The following is a 17,713-nucleotide window of genomic DNA, read 5'->3' as shown; positions in this document are numbered from 1 at the left end:
CGACTTACGTCGTTTTTTTTCGACTTAAGTCGTTTTCCTGGAACCAATTACCGACGTAAGGCGAGGTATACCTGTATACAATCACGATTGCTGCAGCAAGCTCATAATCACTTTTCTCAGAAACTTCATTACAGTTACATACACAAAAAGCAGTCTGATATCCAAAGTTGCCAAATTTTTTATTTCACTCAGGACATTCCAATTTTCAACGCTGACTCAGCGCTGATCTCAACGTTCATTAAAAATTGTTCCTTTTTTCAATGTTGAAGTTGTGCTGTTGTCAGTGCTGTCTCAACACACTCAGCTCTCAACAGACATGTTGACTGCTACTTTCCAATGAATTGTGGGTAATTGGTGTGACATTTGAATGGAATCCATCTTGCTGAGAATGCAATTATGGGAACTAAACACTTTGTACTTGAGTTGGAATGTTGTTGACATCAAATTGTTGACTTCAACACTCAACACTCGCGTTGAAAATTGGAATGTCCCAACTGATTTTCTCTAAAAATCATATTGGACGACTTCTGGCATTTTTACTTACACTTATTTTAATTTTTTTACATAGTAAGTTTATCTACAATCTACAATATTTCTATATAAATAATTATATTTTAGTTCATTTATGGCACAGTGCAGTCGGATGAACTGACCTTGTGGGTGGATCTGGCCTGCGGGCCATAGTTTAGTGACCCTTGCTCTGCTGTACACAGTTCAAAGAATTTCTCAAATGTGTAAGATTGGTCACTTGGTATGGAAAACCCTTACGTAATATAACCTTTATAGTTATATAAATCAAATACTATACTATAATATAATAGAAGGATTAGAAGTACGAAATAATCTAGTAATTTTAATATTTGTTGTTATTTTTTGCCTTGGTCAACGCCAGGCTCATATGCTAGTTAGATCAATATTTATAACAACTATTTAAAAATCAACTCAGCTCAATCTCATTAGTTTATTATAGAATTTGGATGAAAATCCCCAAAAAAATTGGGCAGTATTCTTTCAAGGAATTTTGCATTTCCAATGCTTTAATCAGCAATGGGACACGATTGTGTGTGGAAAGACATGAGCATGAAATCTAATGTTCATTCAAAAAAACTTGAAAGAGGAATGGTTACTGAATTTGTGACCATGGAAGTAACTTTACCATGCAATAAATGCCAATTTTGTTGACATAAAACAGGTCTTGAGTTGTCTATTTAAAAAAAAAAAATTGTCAACAAGCATGTCAAAATTAAGGTAAATACAGTAATATAATTAATAAAACAACTGTGTTCTTTATTAAATATTTGTGAAAACTATTTGCAATGGTTATTAATTAATGGTAGAGATTGTACTATATTAGAAAATTTAAATATATGTGAAATACCTTTGGTAAAACTACTCAAGTAATAAAATATTTTATATTGGTTCTATATTTATAAGATAAGTTATTAGACTTGCTTCATAATCTAGGTCAAGTAGATGCAAAACTAATGTATAAGGAAGAGTTTTGTTTTAGATTAGGTTAATGTCAAAGGATTGAAATCTTATTTCTAGACTAATGTTTGTGTAGGAATATATGCATATTTTCTTGCATTCTGCTTTCAATTTTCCAGATTTATTGAATAATATGATATTATATAATTGTTTTTATAAAGTATTGTAATTTTTGTATTATTAGAGACACTTTTTTTATATCCTATAAGCTTGAACAAATTGTATATTGTGAGGAATGAAATCAATTGTGAGAAATGTGAGATGTTCAATAGAATAGTGTCTTATAAGAAGAAAAATATGGTATATAATGTAATTATGATTTACTTTGTTTTATTTCTGTAAAATTTTGAAATATTGTATGCTCATGTATATAAAAATAAAAAAACAATATTTGTATACATTTATTTGAACTTTTTACAAGCAAATTTTTAAATTAAACTGGATTAAAAACAATTACATTCAAGATATTTATATATTAAGGAAAGCAAAACTTATTTTTTTAAAAATGTTTTTGGACTATTTTAGTTCAGCATTAGCAATTCAAATAGAAGTTCTAATACATAGTCTGGAAGCATTTATAAATGGAATGAACTTGGTTTCCTAAATTTAGCAGTTACTTTTCAAAATGGATAAATAAGGTACCAAGTTTTGCAAGTCTTTTTAAATAAATGAATTTATAAATAAGTGTTTTGTAATTAACATGCATAAAATAAAATAAAAACTGAAATTTTGTTATTTTGTGAACTGAAATTATGAAACATTGCTCCCAACTTTTAATACGCGTAGAAAAATTGGGCCTTCGGGAACTCATCTGATTGATAAATCATGATTGTCTTGTACAAGTAAATTATCAGTGTTTGTTTATAATTATAACGAACAAAAATCGTAGCATAATTTTAGTTTCAAATATTATGTTTTTATATTAATGTTGGCACAGTTAATAACTGTAATAAAATAGTAAATAATAAACAAACAACTTTACGAAAACCCGATACATTGTAATAATAAAGCCAATTACTGTTGTATGCCATCGGGCTATATAACGGCTATATTAATAATAAATTACCAAACAGTTTGACCTTAAGCATTTGATGTCTAACGCCTTTCTCTAGGGACAAATTGTTTTGGTGTGAATTTGCTCATTGGTTACAGCTATAGAGTATAGGGAAACTTTAATTATGGTCACCTGTATATTAGTATATACTTGAATATACATTGCATTTTTTTTCAAATTATAAAAGTTCAAGAAAGAAAGAAAGGACAAATGTTAATTAAATTTATTTTTAGCATGTATTACTTAAAAAATATTTATAATAATGTAAATTTTATTTTAATTTTCTGATATGATTTTACTGCAATCTACAAAGCAATGGTAGATTATACAATATTTATATGTAGGAGGAAAGTTACATTAACAGTTTACATATGAAAGGGATTACCTTGTTGAATGCTAATTTGTTTTTAAAGTTTCAGAGAATAAACACAAAATTACAAATTTTCTTTGTTGACAAAGTACACAAATGCTCATGCACTCACGCTCGCTCACCCATGCACTTGTACTCTCAATAAAACATTTTTCTCAGATAAATCAACAGAAAATTTTATTGTTTAGATTGTAGTATAGAACATTATTACACAATTGGCTTAAAAATAATCACTAAAATATATACAAAATATTACTAGATGCATATGATAATGATGATGATTTGTTGTTACCATTGTTGTTTTTTAAATAGTCAAGCAATAAAATTTAGAAAATTAGAAAATTGAAGGCTAATACAGAAACATTTCAAACTCATCTATGTATCTATTCTGACCATCCAAATGCAATGCTAACAGAGTCGGCCTTTCTTTACAAGCTCTTCTCTGCCCACACATATAAACTTCTAAAATGTTTAAGTATCTTTGGCATTGGATACTTGTACAAATTCCTCTTGTAAAAAATTATTTTTTAAAATTCAGGACAGAATATATTATAGAATTGAGATGTACAGACAAGATTATATTGATACATACAATTCTGTTACATATCATTAGATCTTTGTTCCGCTCATTCGTCACAACTGTATATTACATTTACTTTTTATAAATATTTTATTCATTGAACAGTGAATTTGAATTTGTATTCTTATTTTTCTGTTTTTATATCAAAACTGATGAAGAATTATTAATGAATAAGTTTGAAAGCTTATTTATTAATAATGCTTTACTTTTGGTTGTCTTAATTATCAGTATTATAGTAATGCATTATTATAATTAATATAGCAAATTAATGCTAATGTAATGACATCTAAATTGAAATTTTGTTAATGATATTAGTTTTTTTGGCTGCTATATATAATGGGAAAAGTGTAGCGATTGGTCATAAAATTATTCTGAAGATTTTTACGTTCTTGGACTCAGGAACTCAAAATGTCAAGAAATGGAAAAAATTTGTTTACCCACTCTGAAGCTTAATAACTTTGTTGAAAATTTTTTAAATTTTGCGGGGAAGTTTGCATATTAGGGAATTGATGCAATTAAATTTTGGTAGGTAAAAGTCGAGGAGGTGGGGAGATAGAGGGGATCACGTGTAGTATCTCTAGTGGGGTTTGACTAAATGAAGACGTTTCTTGTTATTAGAATTTACAATTTTTTATAAAACTCTTCTCCTCAAAATTAAGTTATTTGTCATTTTATAATAATTAATAAAATAAAAATGTTTTTAAAATAAAATTCTTAATAGATGGCACCACAAACAATTTAAATATTTTTGTGGAGAAAGTTATGCAGCTTGCTGATGGATTTTTTTAAAATCGCTTTTCTGTTTCAGTATTCAAATAATGTAATCATTTCTCTTTTTATTTCTCTTACAAGAAATCATATTATTAACACATAATTTTTGTATTTTTATGCAGTTTTTTTTAATATCAGAGTATAATTGACTTCTCTTTTAAGGCGTTCTTTTCTTGATTTAATATCTTTAACACATATTTGAAATGTTACTAAATAGGAATGGTCATGAAATAAAAATATAATAGATTATCTGATTGATTTCTTTTTTTCTTTCTCAACAGATTGAAAACTTTTGGCATTTCTCCCAAGAATGATCTCATTCTAATTTTTCTAAGATAAAAATACATGCTAACTGTGGTAAACGTGGAAGATTACATAAAAATTCAGTTGCATTTATTAAAATTGATGTACATTGTTGGATTCTTTAGGCATTTTGATATTTTATTAACGGGAATGCACTATAAAAAAAAAATATGTCGGCTGTGTGAAATTTGCTAGTAACCAGGGGTGAATTCTCTGAGCTTGCTTAGTATTTGCCGCATGCTTAATAGAAAGTTTTGACTGTCAATATACTTTTTATATGAGAACAAATATGCCAATAATAATTTATTCTAAGTTTAAACTCTCTTACCATTTGTTTTATCTTTTATATTGGCAGCTAGCGGCTAGCCGTTTTAAGTCGGTGTGATGCTTGCAGGAACTTGATTGCTTGCTCGTATGGAGGTTTGCTGCGGCAAACAAATGCGCATGCATGATGCCATTCGAAGCATTTAACACGGCCAGATTGTATCGAAAGCTTGTGGTACCCAGTCAGCACACATGTATTGTGTACAGAGCAGATCTACATAGGGACTAATATAGCTTAAGCTCTGATCCCCCCAGTGTCAAGGGCCAACAAAATTGAATTATCATCATAAATTTTTAATACTTTTTTATTATATTTCATGTGTAGATATAATTGGCTTTATAATAGTCCATACTTTTTTATTCACACTAAATAATGTTTCTGCCTATTGTTTAGTGCTAGAGATAGGCCTATCATTCTTATTATAACTTTCAGCGTGGCCAAAAATTTTGGTCAAGATTCGCCGGATTCGCCCCTGCTAGTAACGAATGTCATAAGCACTTTAAAAGAACTTTTAGTTGTTAGTCTTTCAATGTTTCATAGTGGTTCCAAAGTACTTTTTATAAATTGGAACATCAAATGAATCAAAAGAAATATTGTGAAATTTTTTGGCATTTGCAGCTGGAAACTTTTAACAGTATTTAGTATTTTTGTCTGTAAAAGATGGAGAGAATGAAGTTTGATCTCTTGATGAATGAAAGAAATTGTTTCTCTATTGTCTATCGAAATTTTTGAAAATTATTTATAAATTATTTAGAAAGAGTTAATTGCATTGAAAGAGTTATCATAAAATATCAAAAAATTAAAAATTAGTTATATATTTCTACGAATGATTTCACATAAAATAGTTTATATACTAGTTTTTACCCACTGTACACAGATATAAAGTCTTCTATATGTAGATTTAGAAGCTGACATTTCCTGTCACATTTTTCCCAGGCAATTTGCTCTTGACAATTGTTTCCTAGTAATTTTTCCTCTGTCATTTTCTCCAATAGTTCTTCCTTGGACATTTCCAGATGTTTCTTCTCAAGACATTTTTTCTTTGGATATTTCTTTATCAGACATTTTTTTCCTGGACTCCGCTTTCCTGTTATTTCCTATTTAGCCAAACAGTCTGAACAGTTCTTTCCTAAACAATTTTTCCACAGTTTTAAAAAATAATTTTTGCAATGTTTCTTTAGTCAATAGTTTTCATTATTATACTGGATACTTATGTCCAAGAATGTGGAGTCAGCAGTCAGCTTTTTAAAATTGGACTTTTGACTCCTGACTCAGATTCTGACTCTCCATCCTGCTTATGTCTGTATAATTATTCTGCAGGCAACTGTAAATTAAGACAAGTAAATTTCATGGAGATGAATTGCATAAACAACTTACAAATGTATTCTCTAGAAATGATATCATTTATGTTGAAATGAGTCATTTCATTAGTTTTATAAATATAGAGTTGTTTCAGTAGTAGTATGCAGAACCGTGCAAAGTATGATAAAGATAAAAATGTATCATATGTGGCAGATATAACTGAGTATTTAATTTTATTCTCTGATACTGGCTTTTGCCGACAATTTATTAATAAGAAAAACTAAACAAATAACTGTATGGAGAACTGTTTGGGGGAAGAATTGATCACCAGATTTACTGATAAAGAACTGGTCACTAGATTTACTGATATTATAAGTTTAGTTTCATAGTTTGGTTCCATCCAGTTATTAAAATTAATTTTCAACATAGATATTAGTATTTTATTCATTGTTAATGCACTTTATTCATAGAAATTTTGCATAGCATTGATGCATTGACCACATCATGAAAAAATTAATATGGGATTTTAAAGGTATTGCATTTAGTTTTTAATGAACAAACATTTTCAGTTTTATCAGCAACTATCATCAGACTTAAGTTTAGATGTTAAAGAACAAAAAAAATTCCAAGTTGTTGAATTAGTTAAATTCAAAATATGATAAAAATTAATGAATATAAAATAATAAAAATACAAGAAGCTTAATGAATATAAAAGTGAACGATTACTCAGTAAATAATAATTAAAATTAACAGTAACTTAACAAGTATAACAAATTTGTGTGTATGTAATTAAGAGTATATACAATGTGACTTATACATGTATAAAATACATCATGTATTGGATAGTGTTCACATCCCTATAACACAGGTACACTTGTGTCTGTATTTGTAAATTTCGATAATCTCTATATATTTGGCAAATGCAGGGTCATTGTTCTCTTTGATCCCAATGGGACAACGGGTCTTCATCTCATGAAGCCATGTTGTCCCATTGGGATGCAAAGGCTGTTAGTATGGTTGAAAAGTTTATTCTCATGTCATATTGATGATGATTTATTCTATTAAGGAGCCGTCATGAATAAATGCCAATTGGCAGTTGATTTTATATTTATTGTTTTTGGTAAATAGTGGGATTCCTTTTGAGTATGATGCCATACACTTCCTTATTGGTTATGCTGTTGTATATATTTAGCATAGAAGTATAGCTTTACTGGGTACTCGAAACATTTATCCAGGCAAAGAATTATTATAAGAGGAAATTAAACTATATTGTATTTGTAGGAAATGATTTTTCTCTATGTTATTAATTTTTGCAAGTTCTTGGATGATATGTAGAATGTTAGAGCAATGCCTGCCACACCTAACAAAATTGTGAAGGTGGAGATTTTGCATTTGAAAAGGATTTCTAGATATTTTCAAGAACAAAAGCATAACATTAAACCTAATGAGTGCTGCTTATGTAGCTGAGAATGTTTGTTCATTACAGTTATAGAATTTTCAATATAAAAATCTTTATAAAGATTATTTCAAATGTTTTAGTATACTTAAGTAATATCCATTTACTTCTAAGATTTTTGAAGTATATAAATATAAATTTGAAAAATAGAAGATTTCTGGATTTAAATTCTAAATTTTTTAAAAATATTTTCCAATTGAATACAATTTCCATTTTAATCTTTATTTTTGGCAATTTGCCTGAAGTAAATTCTAAATTTGTGATCTTAGTATTGATTACATTTTATATTAACTACTAGTCATTATGTGGATTTCTTGTTAAACTTCATAAAATAAAAAAAGCTGAAAAGGTTACTGGAATAAAAATATTCTAATCAATGTAATAATTACAAAAAATTATCTTTTTTAATTCATTTGTGTTTTCTGATGTGAAATTATTGAGAAAAGTGAAAATTTGCATATTAAAAATACTTTTGTAAACTGAAGTATACAGTAATTAACAAATGATGATGAATATCAAAACAAATTCTTTGGAAGAATTTAATTTTAATCCTCTTCATTCAAAGGATTTTTGTTGGAAATTGGTCCCCTCACATTTTCTTACCATTTCAAGTAATCAAGTCTAAAACAGTCACACTCCACACACACGTGGACATGTGTGTGTGGAGTGTGACTGTGGAGGGTATCTGGACACTCATGTCATAGTATCTTTATAATTAGATAGAGTACATATGGTGATCAGCACCGTAACTAGCCTTTTATGCGCCCGGTGCGAGCTTCTTTAACTATGCCCCAAGACTATGACCCAAAACTTGGTCCAGGTCATTTCTGCGCCCTGTGCCTGTGCACTGCCCTAGTTATTATTGGCACTAAAGCAGATGCACTATCGGCAGTGCACGCCCTGTGCCTGTGCACTGCCGATAGTGCATCTGCTTTAGCAATAATTAAATGCACCAAATTAAATCCAATTTCTACAAAAATTAAAGATCAAATAACTGGTGTTCACACCATAAACCAATTACCTACAAACTTACGAACTACGGCACATATAACAATAACTCTATACGATTAACGAAGCCATAGTGTATGTAAGTGGAGGGCCTTCAACTCGTATATATATGTATATACTCGTAATGCCTCTGCACATCATGGTACTTCGGACCTAACAGTATTTAATAAATTCTGGGTACTCAGTATGTAACTTTTAAGACTCTCTGTGATTGTCATTGCTTTGATCGGTGTTGTGGTCTTGATGTACAGCAAATTATTGTGACAGCGTAACTTCAAAACTACGATACACTGTTATTGATTTCAATAATCGGTTAATCCATGATTAGAGGAATTTTGGAGAAATTTTCTCACAACATATTAATGGTGTTTTGTTGAGTTATTGTTGGTGGGGCTGGAAGGACAGAAATTCTAGAAGGTGACTTTCTGAAAAACTATGAACTCGTCGATCTGTGAAACTCTTTCAAGATTCATCCCGGTGATTTTGCGTGGCGAACTTATCGATTGTGACTCTCCCAGGATCATACTCGAGGATCATCAGGTGGATGGGAAGGGGTGCCGTAGAGACTGAATAAGAATGCTGTTCAGAACTCTCCAATCGAACTGTTGTTGATCAGCTTGTGGACTGCAAGGAGTGTCTTGTGATTTGAAGATCAATGAGGATCTTCAGGCAAATTGGAATGAGTGTTAAATGAATATGAACTGTTATATTCACTCTCTCATATCCGAATATTAACTGTCATATTATTCTCTCTAATATAAATTTTTATTATAGAATTTTAAAATTAAAATTAAATAAAACAAATTATACAAACTGCAATTTTATATATGTGAATATAAATAATCATAAATGTTATTGTTATTCTTAAACTTATAGCATTCATTACAATTGTATTAAAAAAATTGTTTATATTTTGTTAACTAAATAACTATGTTTCACCTCACATATATATGTTATTTAAATACTTAAAGACATTGTTAGAAAACTTATATATGTATATATAAATATTAATATTTATTGATACAAAAAGAAATGTCACAAATAATTTATAATATTGTTATATCACAAACTATTTTACTAATTAATAATGTCTTCATCTTTATTCTAGAATAATCCTAAACTTTAATTGAAAACTTTAATTAAAAACTCATGATTTGTTATTAAATAATTGTTGAATATAGTTACAAATATAACTAATCCGGTTATGCCTATGCGGTACCGGAAATGTACGTTTTATATGTACCTAAATAAAAGATTGTGTGTGTGTGTGCCCTAGTTACGGCACTGATGGTGATATGATATAATTATCAATGTTATGTAGATCATCCTCTGGGAACATTGTATAGATCAGTAGTCGATGGCCTGTACAGTAGATTGGTATTAATTCTTTGATCACTGTTTTGACTAGCACTAGTTAAACAATATTTACGTATGTGTATATTTTTTGAATTTCTGCTGATTTAGATTCCACAAATTTTGTCTGTTTTACTTTGTGATGGCAATCTTTACAAACTTGTATGTCAAAATTTGAGATATTATATTGAAGTTTATGCATTATATATAAGAAGAGTACCGAAATTTAATAAAAGATGTTTCTGAAAATACATGAAATATAAAGTGGCGTAGTTATTCAACCCATGTATTAAATACTATTAAACGTTATGTAGCATATACAGTGGGTGATCGGTTAACGAACAAATCGGATAACGAACACTTTCGCGAAAGATTTTTATGTTTGGACAACGAACACATGATCGGATAACGAACACCCCACAGAACAAACACAAGAAGAAGCGACGTAAAATAATGAATACCGATTGGTCTTCCCTTGTCTTCGGGCAACAATTCGAAACTTTTCGGAGTGTGGGAGACGTCGACATCGACGCTCAAGCCGATCGGATAGTATTCCTCCGAACTTTGAAATCCTCCCTTGTAATTCCAGCCTTTTATTTTTCTGACAAAACAATTCTTTTGTGTATTCGCGAGACTGTCGGGTAGGCACTCGTTAAGTTTTGCGTCTGTTTTTCTTTTCGAAAGATGAGAGTATAATAGCAAAGGTAGAGAGTGGACAGAAGATACCTAATGTTGCTGGGCAATATGGAATAAACAGGTCTACAGTAGGCCTCAGTTCAATCTTATTTAAGAAAAATGCTGTATAATCAAAAAGACTCCAGCAGCTAAAGCAGTAACAAAAATCACTTCTGAGAAATAAAGAACATCGAAGAGTTCGTAATGGAACCTGAAACGGATCTGACGACAGAAGAACGCCTAGAACTTTTGAATGAAGAACACCAAGAAACTCGGCAAGATATGTTTTCTTCTGAAAAAGAGGATTAATGTCGATATCTGTTATTAAAGATCCTTTGTAGAAGTGGGAGGATGTCAGAACAACGGTCTTAGAATGGCATCCAAACCATGTTGAGGCTTGGGGACCTCTACAATTACAATGCTATTAATTACTTACGAAAAATCGTGAAGAAGAGAGAAAAGCAATCGACATTAGACAGATTCTTTAACCCTTTCATACGGAAAAAACATGACTAATAAAAACACAACACTGTGTATGTATGTAGTTTTATTAACTTATTACATATAAATAAACATAGTAAGAAGGTATATATTTTTTATTTTTTAAGGTCTCCAGAACGAATTAATTAAATTTCCATTAAAACCTACGGTAAATTGATAATCGGTTAACGAACAATTCAGATAGCGAACAAAATCTTGGAACGGATTATGTTCGTTAACCGATCACCCACTGTATATATATATATTATATACTACATAATGCAAACAGATTATTTTGTATTATAATACGTTATGTTGTAAATTAAACACTATAATACAAAATGAAATAATTTCGTTCATTAAAAAATTTAGTAACAAGCAAAATTTGTGTATTTATTATGTAATTCTTTTTCTGCTGCAATCTTTAAGATTATTTTTATAGAAATCATGTAATTAGTGTATTTCAATGTTTTGCAAGCAGTCTTGTTTATCAACTAATCTATTTCCTGTTGTTTAAAGTTGGAAGGAGAATATAAACCAAGCAGTTTTCTTCATATTGTCCGATTTGGCATTACCAAGTCACAATATCAGTTTATTGCTAACCTTACACCGGTACACTGCTTGCAACAAAGTGATATATTTATGTATGTCATTGATCTAGCTTATTATATAAAGACTTTTTTTAATCCAACCTGGGATTGAATCCAGTTGGGTTGAAAACCCCAGGAATTTTTGGGGGTAATCTGTCCCACAAAAATTGTCTACATAAACCATTTTCAGTGTTTCTTTAAATCAAAGCTTTGAACTTTCATTTTACTTGCCTGCTTCAAGTTTTTATAATTGCATATTTTAAATCCGTTCCATCTTACCCACTCGATCATCTGACCATCAATAGTTTTAATTTAAAGGAGTATTACTACAGTTGTGAAATTTAATGAAATAAATTTTTTATCACTTAATTTCTTAAATATAACATGACAAAATGACTTTTTAAAATCAATCTTCTGGTTTCATTCACAGTGATAATTGGATTTTTCCCAATAATTTTTTTTAATAATAATTTATTGTTAAGTTACACTTCATTGTAGTTAAGCAATAGTATATACTTATACAGAATATTTTTTAAATATATAAAATCTCTGATTTATGTAGCCCTTTAACAAATTCTTATTTATTTTTGTAATACATAATATCATTAAAGTTTGAGTTACACAAATTGCTTGCATGTGTATTGATTAAAAACACATTAGCTGTCTGTGTGTTTCTGTAATGAAAATAAGAATGTTAATTAAACATTAACAGATTAAGATAAAAATCCATTTAATTTCTTAACTTAAAAGCATTGGTGGTGCCCAAACTTTTTGATTGGTGGGCCAAATTGCACATAAGTGGTAGGAGACCGCAAATGTCCTGTATATTCCATATGTCATGTATACAAAAAAACGTGTTCTAATTCTATCATTTATTGATAATGTGGCGAATATGTTTGTGGGCAGGATTTGGCCTGAGGCCGTAGTTTGGGCACCATTGGTTTAAACTGTTAAGAAAGTTAATCATAACAGTTTTTGAACTTATGATAAGTATTCTTCACGTTTTAACATTGAAACATTGAGTGATAAAGCTGAAATATTTTCTTGCTCAAGGTTTCATTTAATATCTAAAATACTTAAAATCGTAAGGACAGTTTTTCCTGTCATGGGGGAAAAACAGAAATGGCAGCACTGTGAATTGATGAATTGTCACACAATTTTTATATTGGGAACAAGGAGATGGGGACCAGGGGCTGTCAAAAGTTAGTTTACGTTAGATTAGGGTAGGGTCCTGCCACCAGGTGTGTTTTGTCGGACACACCGCCGATTCAGTCAAAACCTGATAGTTAAGGCGCGAGGGTAAGAGTCACTCTGAAGTCCGGGAATGAGTCTCTCAGGAGGATGAATGCAAAGTCAAATACAAATAACAAGAGTTCATTATCAAAAATTAAGTTCTGGATAACATTCTTAAAATCCGATTCAAGAAATTGCCTATTTCTATCTATAAAATGAGGGGGCTTCCTAATGGGGGTATCCAAACTACAACATACTAGGAAAAAGAGAGCTGTCTCCTGATCTAGTTCTTTCTTCCCTTTGTTTTGGTCCTTCACTGATGTCTGCAGGTAAATGGCGTTTGCTTCTAGTCGAAATTTCCTTGCAATTATGGCGGGATGGGTCCACTTATGTCTACTGTTGGTGTCCGCCGTTGATACCTTCCTTATATGGGATGGTTCTTTGAGAGTCTGGAGAGGCTGGTACTCTCTACCGTTGTCTACCAAGGAGCTCTGTCTATGCTTGGATTTCTGCCTCTTTTATACTCTTTTCAGTGCAGGAGAGTTATGATATGGCTTACTATCGTATTAGTTTGACTTTTGAACTGAGTCATTACAGAAGCAAAACTGTCATCACTTACAAATCCCATCATTATTCATCGATTGTTTTGGTTACTGTTGTGCCTTGAAACGATGTTCGATCTCTGCTATGATCAGCGGGGGGCATGAAGTGGTGTTTTTCCCACTTTCTTTAAGTTTTATTCTTTTACAAATTTATTTAATTATTTAATTGTCCTCTCATTCTTTTCCTCGCATGTTGTGAGATTTATTGCTGTTAATTTATAAACTTCTTATTCTAAATTGTTTCTTTAAATCATTCTAAAAGTTGATATTATTGGAAATTTCTGTAGGGAAGTCCCTAGAATCGGAAAATAGGCAAATTTCCTGTTACACTTTGATCCACATATAAACAATCTCGATATCTTCAAGATGTGGGTTCAAAAGAAAAAGAATATAAAATAAACACAAAGTTTAAAATACAATAAAATGTCTAACTAATTAATTAAAGTGACAACAAAGTGGCTAAACTAAGATTATTACAGATAACGTAAATACGTAAATAACAAATTCACAAATACATACACACATATATATATATATATATATACAAATATTATTGATATATATATATCAATAATTTTTAGTGGGGGGAAATGGTGGTCTTCACAATTGCAATAAAAGTTAGAATGGATTAAAGTGGTTAGACTTTATTGTTTTTTCTTTTAAAACTGTTTGAGAATTTCTCTGTATTTTGTGTGCACTTTGAATTAAAAATTTATATGCTAGTTTATAATGTTAGAAGTGCAAATTAAAAATTTCAATTTAAATGAAAGAAAATAGATTATGAATTCAATTATGAAGATAAATTCTCCTGAAAGTAGGAAGAAATATGTTAACAAGTTTTGTGATTTCAAACAGGCCGTAAAATAAATATATAAAAATGTTTAATCAAGTGGAAATAATGTTTTTTACTAGTTAAAATGTTCACAAATATTCGTAAAGTGTACAAAATAATTGTGCGATAAGCTAAAAGTGTTGTTCTAAACTTTAATCATTGTTTAAGGATTTAAAATAAATGTAACTAATCATTTATCTATTGTCTATTATTTTGCTGTTAATTATAATAGAATCTCAATTAGCTGATCTTCATTGATTTGACACATTTTTCTAATTTAAAATAAGGAATTAGTAATTAGGGGGAAAAAAAGAGGATATTGTCATTATAAATTTATTGTAAATTCTTCTAGATTGTCAAAAAAATTTTGAATGAACTTCATTAATCAGTGACTATTTAAATATACAGGGTCTTCCAAAAACAATGGCACCATTTTAGATTATTGTAATTATTATCTGAGAATATTTTAATGTACATTAGAACATTGGAAAACTGTTCCAATTTCGCATTTTCTCATTAGTTTCTCAATGTGTACACCTCGTGACATGGCACACATTAAACTAAAATTTTTCTTATACTTGTTATGGCATATCTCTTGTCACTCCTCCCACAACAGCCACAGTTATGACTTCTGCTGATTATGTACAGTATGTTGCACAATGACAAGTGATTCAGACTTTATGAATTGCAGAACACAGAATGTCTTTCCTATTGCGGACTCGCATTTTTATTTATGGCACTTCTAGATTTCATTGTATGGAATGAGAAGTCAATGCAATATAAAGTAATATGGTGTTTTTGCTATTATTTCTTGGTATTTTTATTAAATTTTATTCCATGTGAATATGCATTTTCCAAATTATTGTGATTCTCTTATTAGTTATAACTTTCTATGATGTATATAATGTTAACAATGGGTACATTCCTATATATATCAGTCTCAGCCATAATGGATGCACTGGTGAATGATTTATAAAATTTTACTAGAATGTCTGGCAACCTAACTAGATGGCAGAAACAGTGCTACATTGGAATTTGCAGACTTATTTTGTTAAAATAACTGTGGTAGCAGCCATATTGCTTCATTAGAGCTCACTGTATCCACAGCCCGACATGCTCAATGTGTTTCAGTCACTGCACCGATGAACTTGGTATATATCAGAACACAGTAACATTGCTGCAGTTCACCACAGTACATTGCATGCAGTTCATCACAGTGCTGTTTGATGTATACTGGAATGTACCCAATGTTATGCAGCTTTCTATTCTTTGCAAGTCCTTAAAAGTTTTAGAGCATTACTCAATTTTCAAATACATTTTATTTTTAATTAATATTTTATGTTATTATTATTATTATTATTATTATATATGAGTAGTAAAAATCAATAAAGAAATAAAACAAGACATGGCACATATGTAAATGTTTTAACTAATGTTTTGATTTTATAATTGATTTGTATGAAACATTTATATAATACTTTTTGGACTATCCCTTCTATATATTAATTATTTTAGTTCTATTTATAATTCTGTTTACTTCTGGATAATTGAATTAGTTTTAATTAGTTTAATTCTTTTAATTTCTGTGTTAATTAAGCACTAATACACATCATAGTTATGGCAATTTATTTTGATGTTATATTGATATTAAATTGAGATTTTACTTGGGTTTTTCCTTTGCAAAGTGCATAATTTGATCTGTACAGAAATGCTTTAAGAGTTAAATTAATAATACGGGAATGATTGAAAATTAAAGATCTTTTTAAATTATTTTTGTAAAGATTAAAGACCTAAAAATGATTTTTATTCTTTTTACAGAGGACGGAAGATGGCGCACAGTAGTTCGACGGTGCGCTTCCTCGTCTCCTCGAGGCGTGAACTGGGGATGTGACTGGGGTTACAAAGAAAATGGTGTGTACTGGGAAGAATGCTATTGTACGAAAGACGGCTGTAACGGCGCCGAATCAAGAACTGTCTCTCTCGGCGTCGTCTTGACTCTCTTGAGTGCATCCATTTTGGCGGCACTGTTTTCTGTATAGTATTCGGAACGACAAACTCAGATAAGTTAAATTTATACCGAATGTGAATATACAATCATAGTTTTAACAATTGTTTGAGAAGAATTTTATTTTTCAGTAAATTTATTTTTATATATTCAAAAGAAAAGTGAGGCATGTGACCTGTTAAAATGCAAGATCGGGTTTCGATCGAATGCAAAGATGTGATATTAGGATTTTGGTCAGATTTTGTGTGATCCGTTTGAAAATTATTATATATACAGTATATATTGTATGTGCATGTGTTTGTTATAGAATGTAAAGATAGTTCTATATAAGAACTTTCAAGAATTATGCAAGAATTGTTTCATTATTATTATTATTTTTTTTAATTATTATTAAAATATTATATTTAGAATGAAAAATTAAATTTTTCAGAAAAATTATGCATAATATTTTAGTCAGATTGAAAATATTTGTGAAAATCATTTTATTCTTTTGTCAAATCCATGACTTATTTAAAAAATATCATCATATAATTTATATATAATGATAAAAAAATATCTCACATTTCATACATTGTTCATTCATTAATTATATATTATATTATATTATACATAAGCCTGCGTCAGTTTTCTTTTCGAAATTTTGTATTCCATTCCGTTGCAGTTAATTAGAAAATTATATGTTTCAAGTAGCGAAATTTGTTGTTAGTAGATTAAAAGGAAAGTTTTTACAGTTAAATGAAATGTAAACAAAAACATTCCACAATTATTTTTTCATTTTTTTTAAAGTAAATTTTAATAACAGATGTATTTGTATATGGAATCTGAAGGAAATTTATAATAAAATTTTTTGAATTTGATACAAATTGAGTATGAAAGATTTATTTAAAAAAATGCGTCAAGTTCCGGATTAGTTTGAGATTACAGTTGATAATTCGACCTACGACACTTATTCTATTAAACAAGGGAAACGTTCCGCTCAAATATCCAACCGTCTTCGGCTTAGAACTATCTTAGAAACAGGCGAGGAGTGGGACCGGACTTAGAAAACAACAGACTCTTCTCCTGTACTAAATATTGATACAAGTAAAAATTTGAAGTCCTTAGCTACATTGTCATAATTCCAGACCCTAACCTGACACTTGCTTAACTTATGTGCAAATCTGACTCCGGCCAGGAGCTTTGTTTAATGGGAAGACCTCTCCTTTTGGAGGAATTAAAGGCCACATATTGTATCTCAGTTTGTATTGGTATATACTTTCAAATAGAGCCCTTCACTGAAAAAAATA

At 29.8% G+C, this 17,713-nt stretch overlaps 1 protein-coding gene across 2 annotated transcripts in view; it reads left to right on the top strand.

Annotated features, from left to right (window-relative positions):
* The window catches only part of LOC111627324, a 28,627-nt gene extending 12,118 nt beyond the window's left edge, over window positions 1–16,509 (top strand). For both annotated transcript variants that reach the window (XM_023370875.1, XM_023370874.1), the window contains exon 3: window positions 16,241–16,509. In XM_023370875.1, coding sequence (XP_023226643.1) covers window positions 16,241–16,461 — 221 coding nt within the window. In that variant the 3' untranslated portion in view covers window positions 16,462–16,509. The remainder of the gene's footprint in view (window positions 1–16,240) is intronic.
* Window positions 16,510–17,713: the final 1,204 nt, after the last annotated feature.

Source organism: Centruroides sculpturatus, unplaced genomic scaffold (genome assembly GCF_000671375.1).
Source record: "Centruroides sculpturatus isolate CEXI.00-Female unplaced genomic scaffold, Cexi_2.0 scaffold508, whole genome shotgun sequence".
NCBI classification, from domain to species: Eukaryota; Metazoa; Arthropoda; class Arachnida; order Scorpiones; family Buthidae; genus Centruroides; species Centruroides sculpturatus.
The sequence above is the reverse complement of the archived record's forward strand: the minus strand, read 5'-3'. Positions and strand labels throughout refer to the sequence as shown.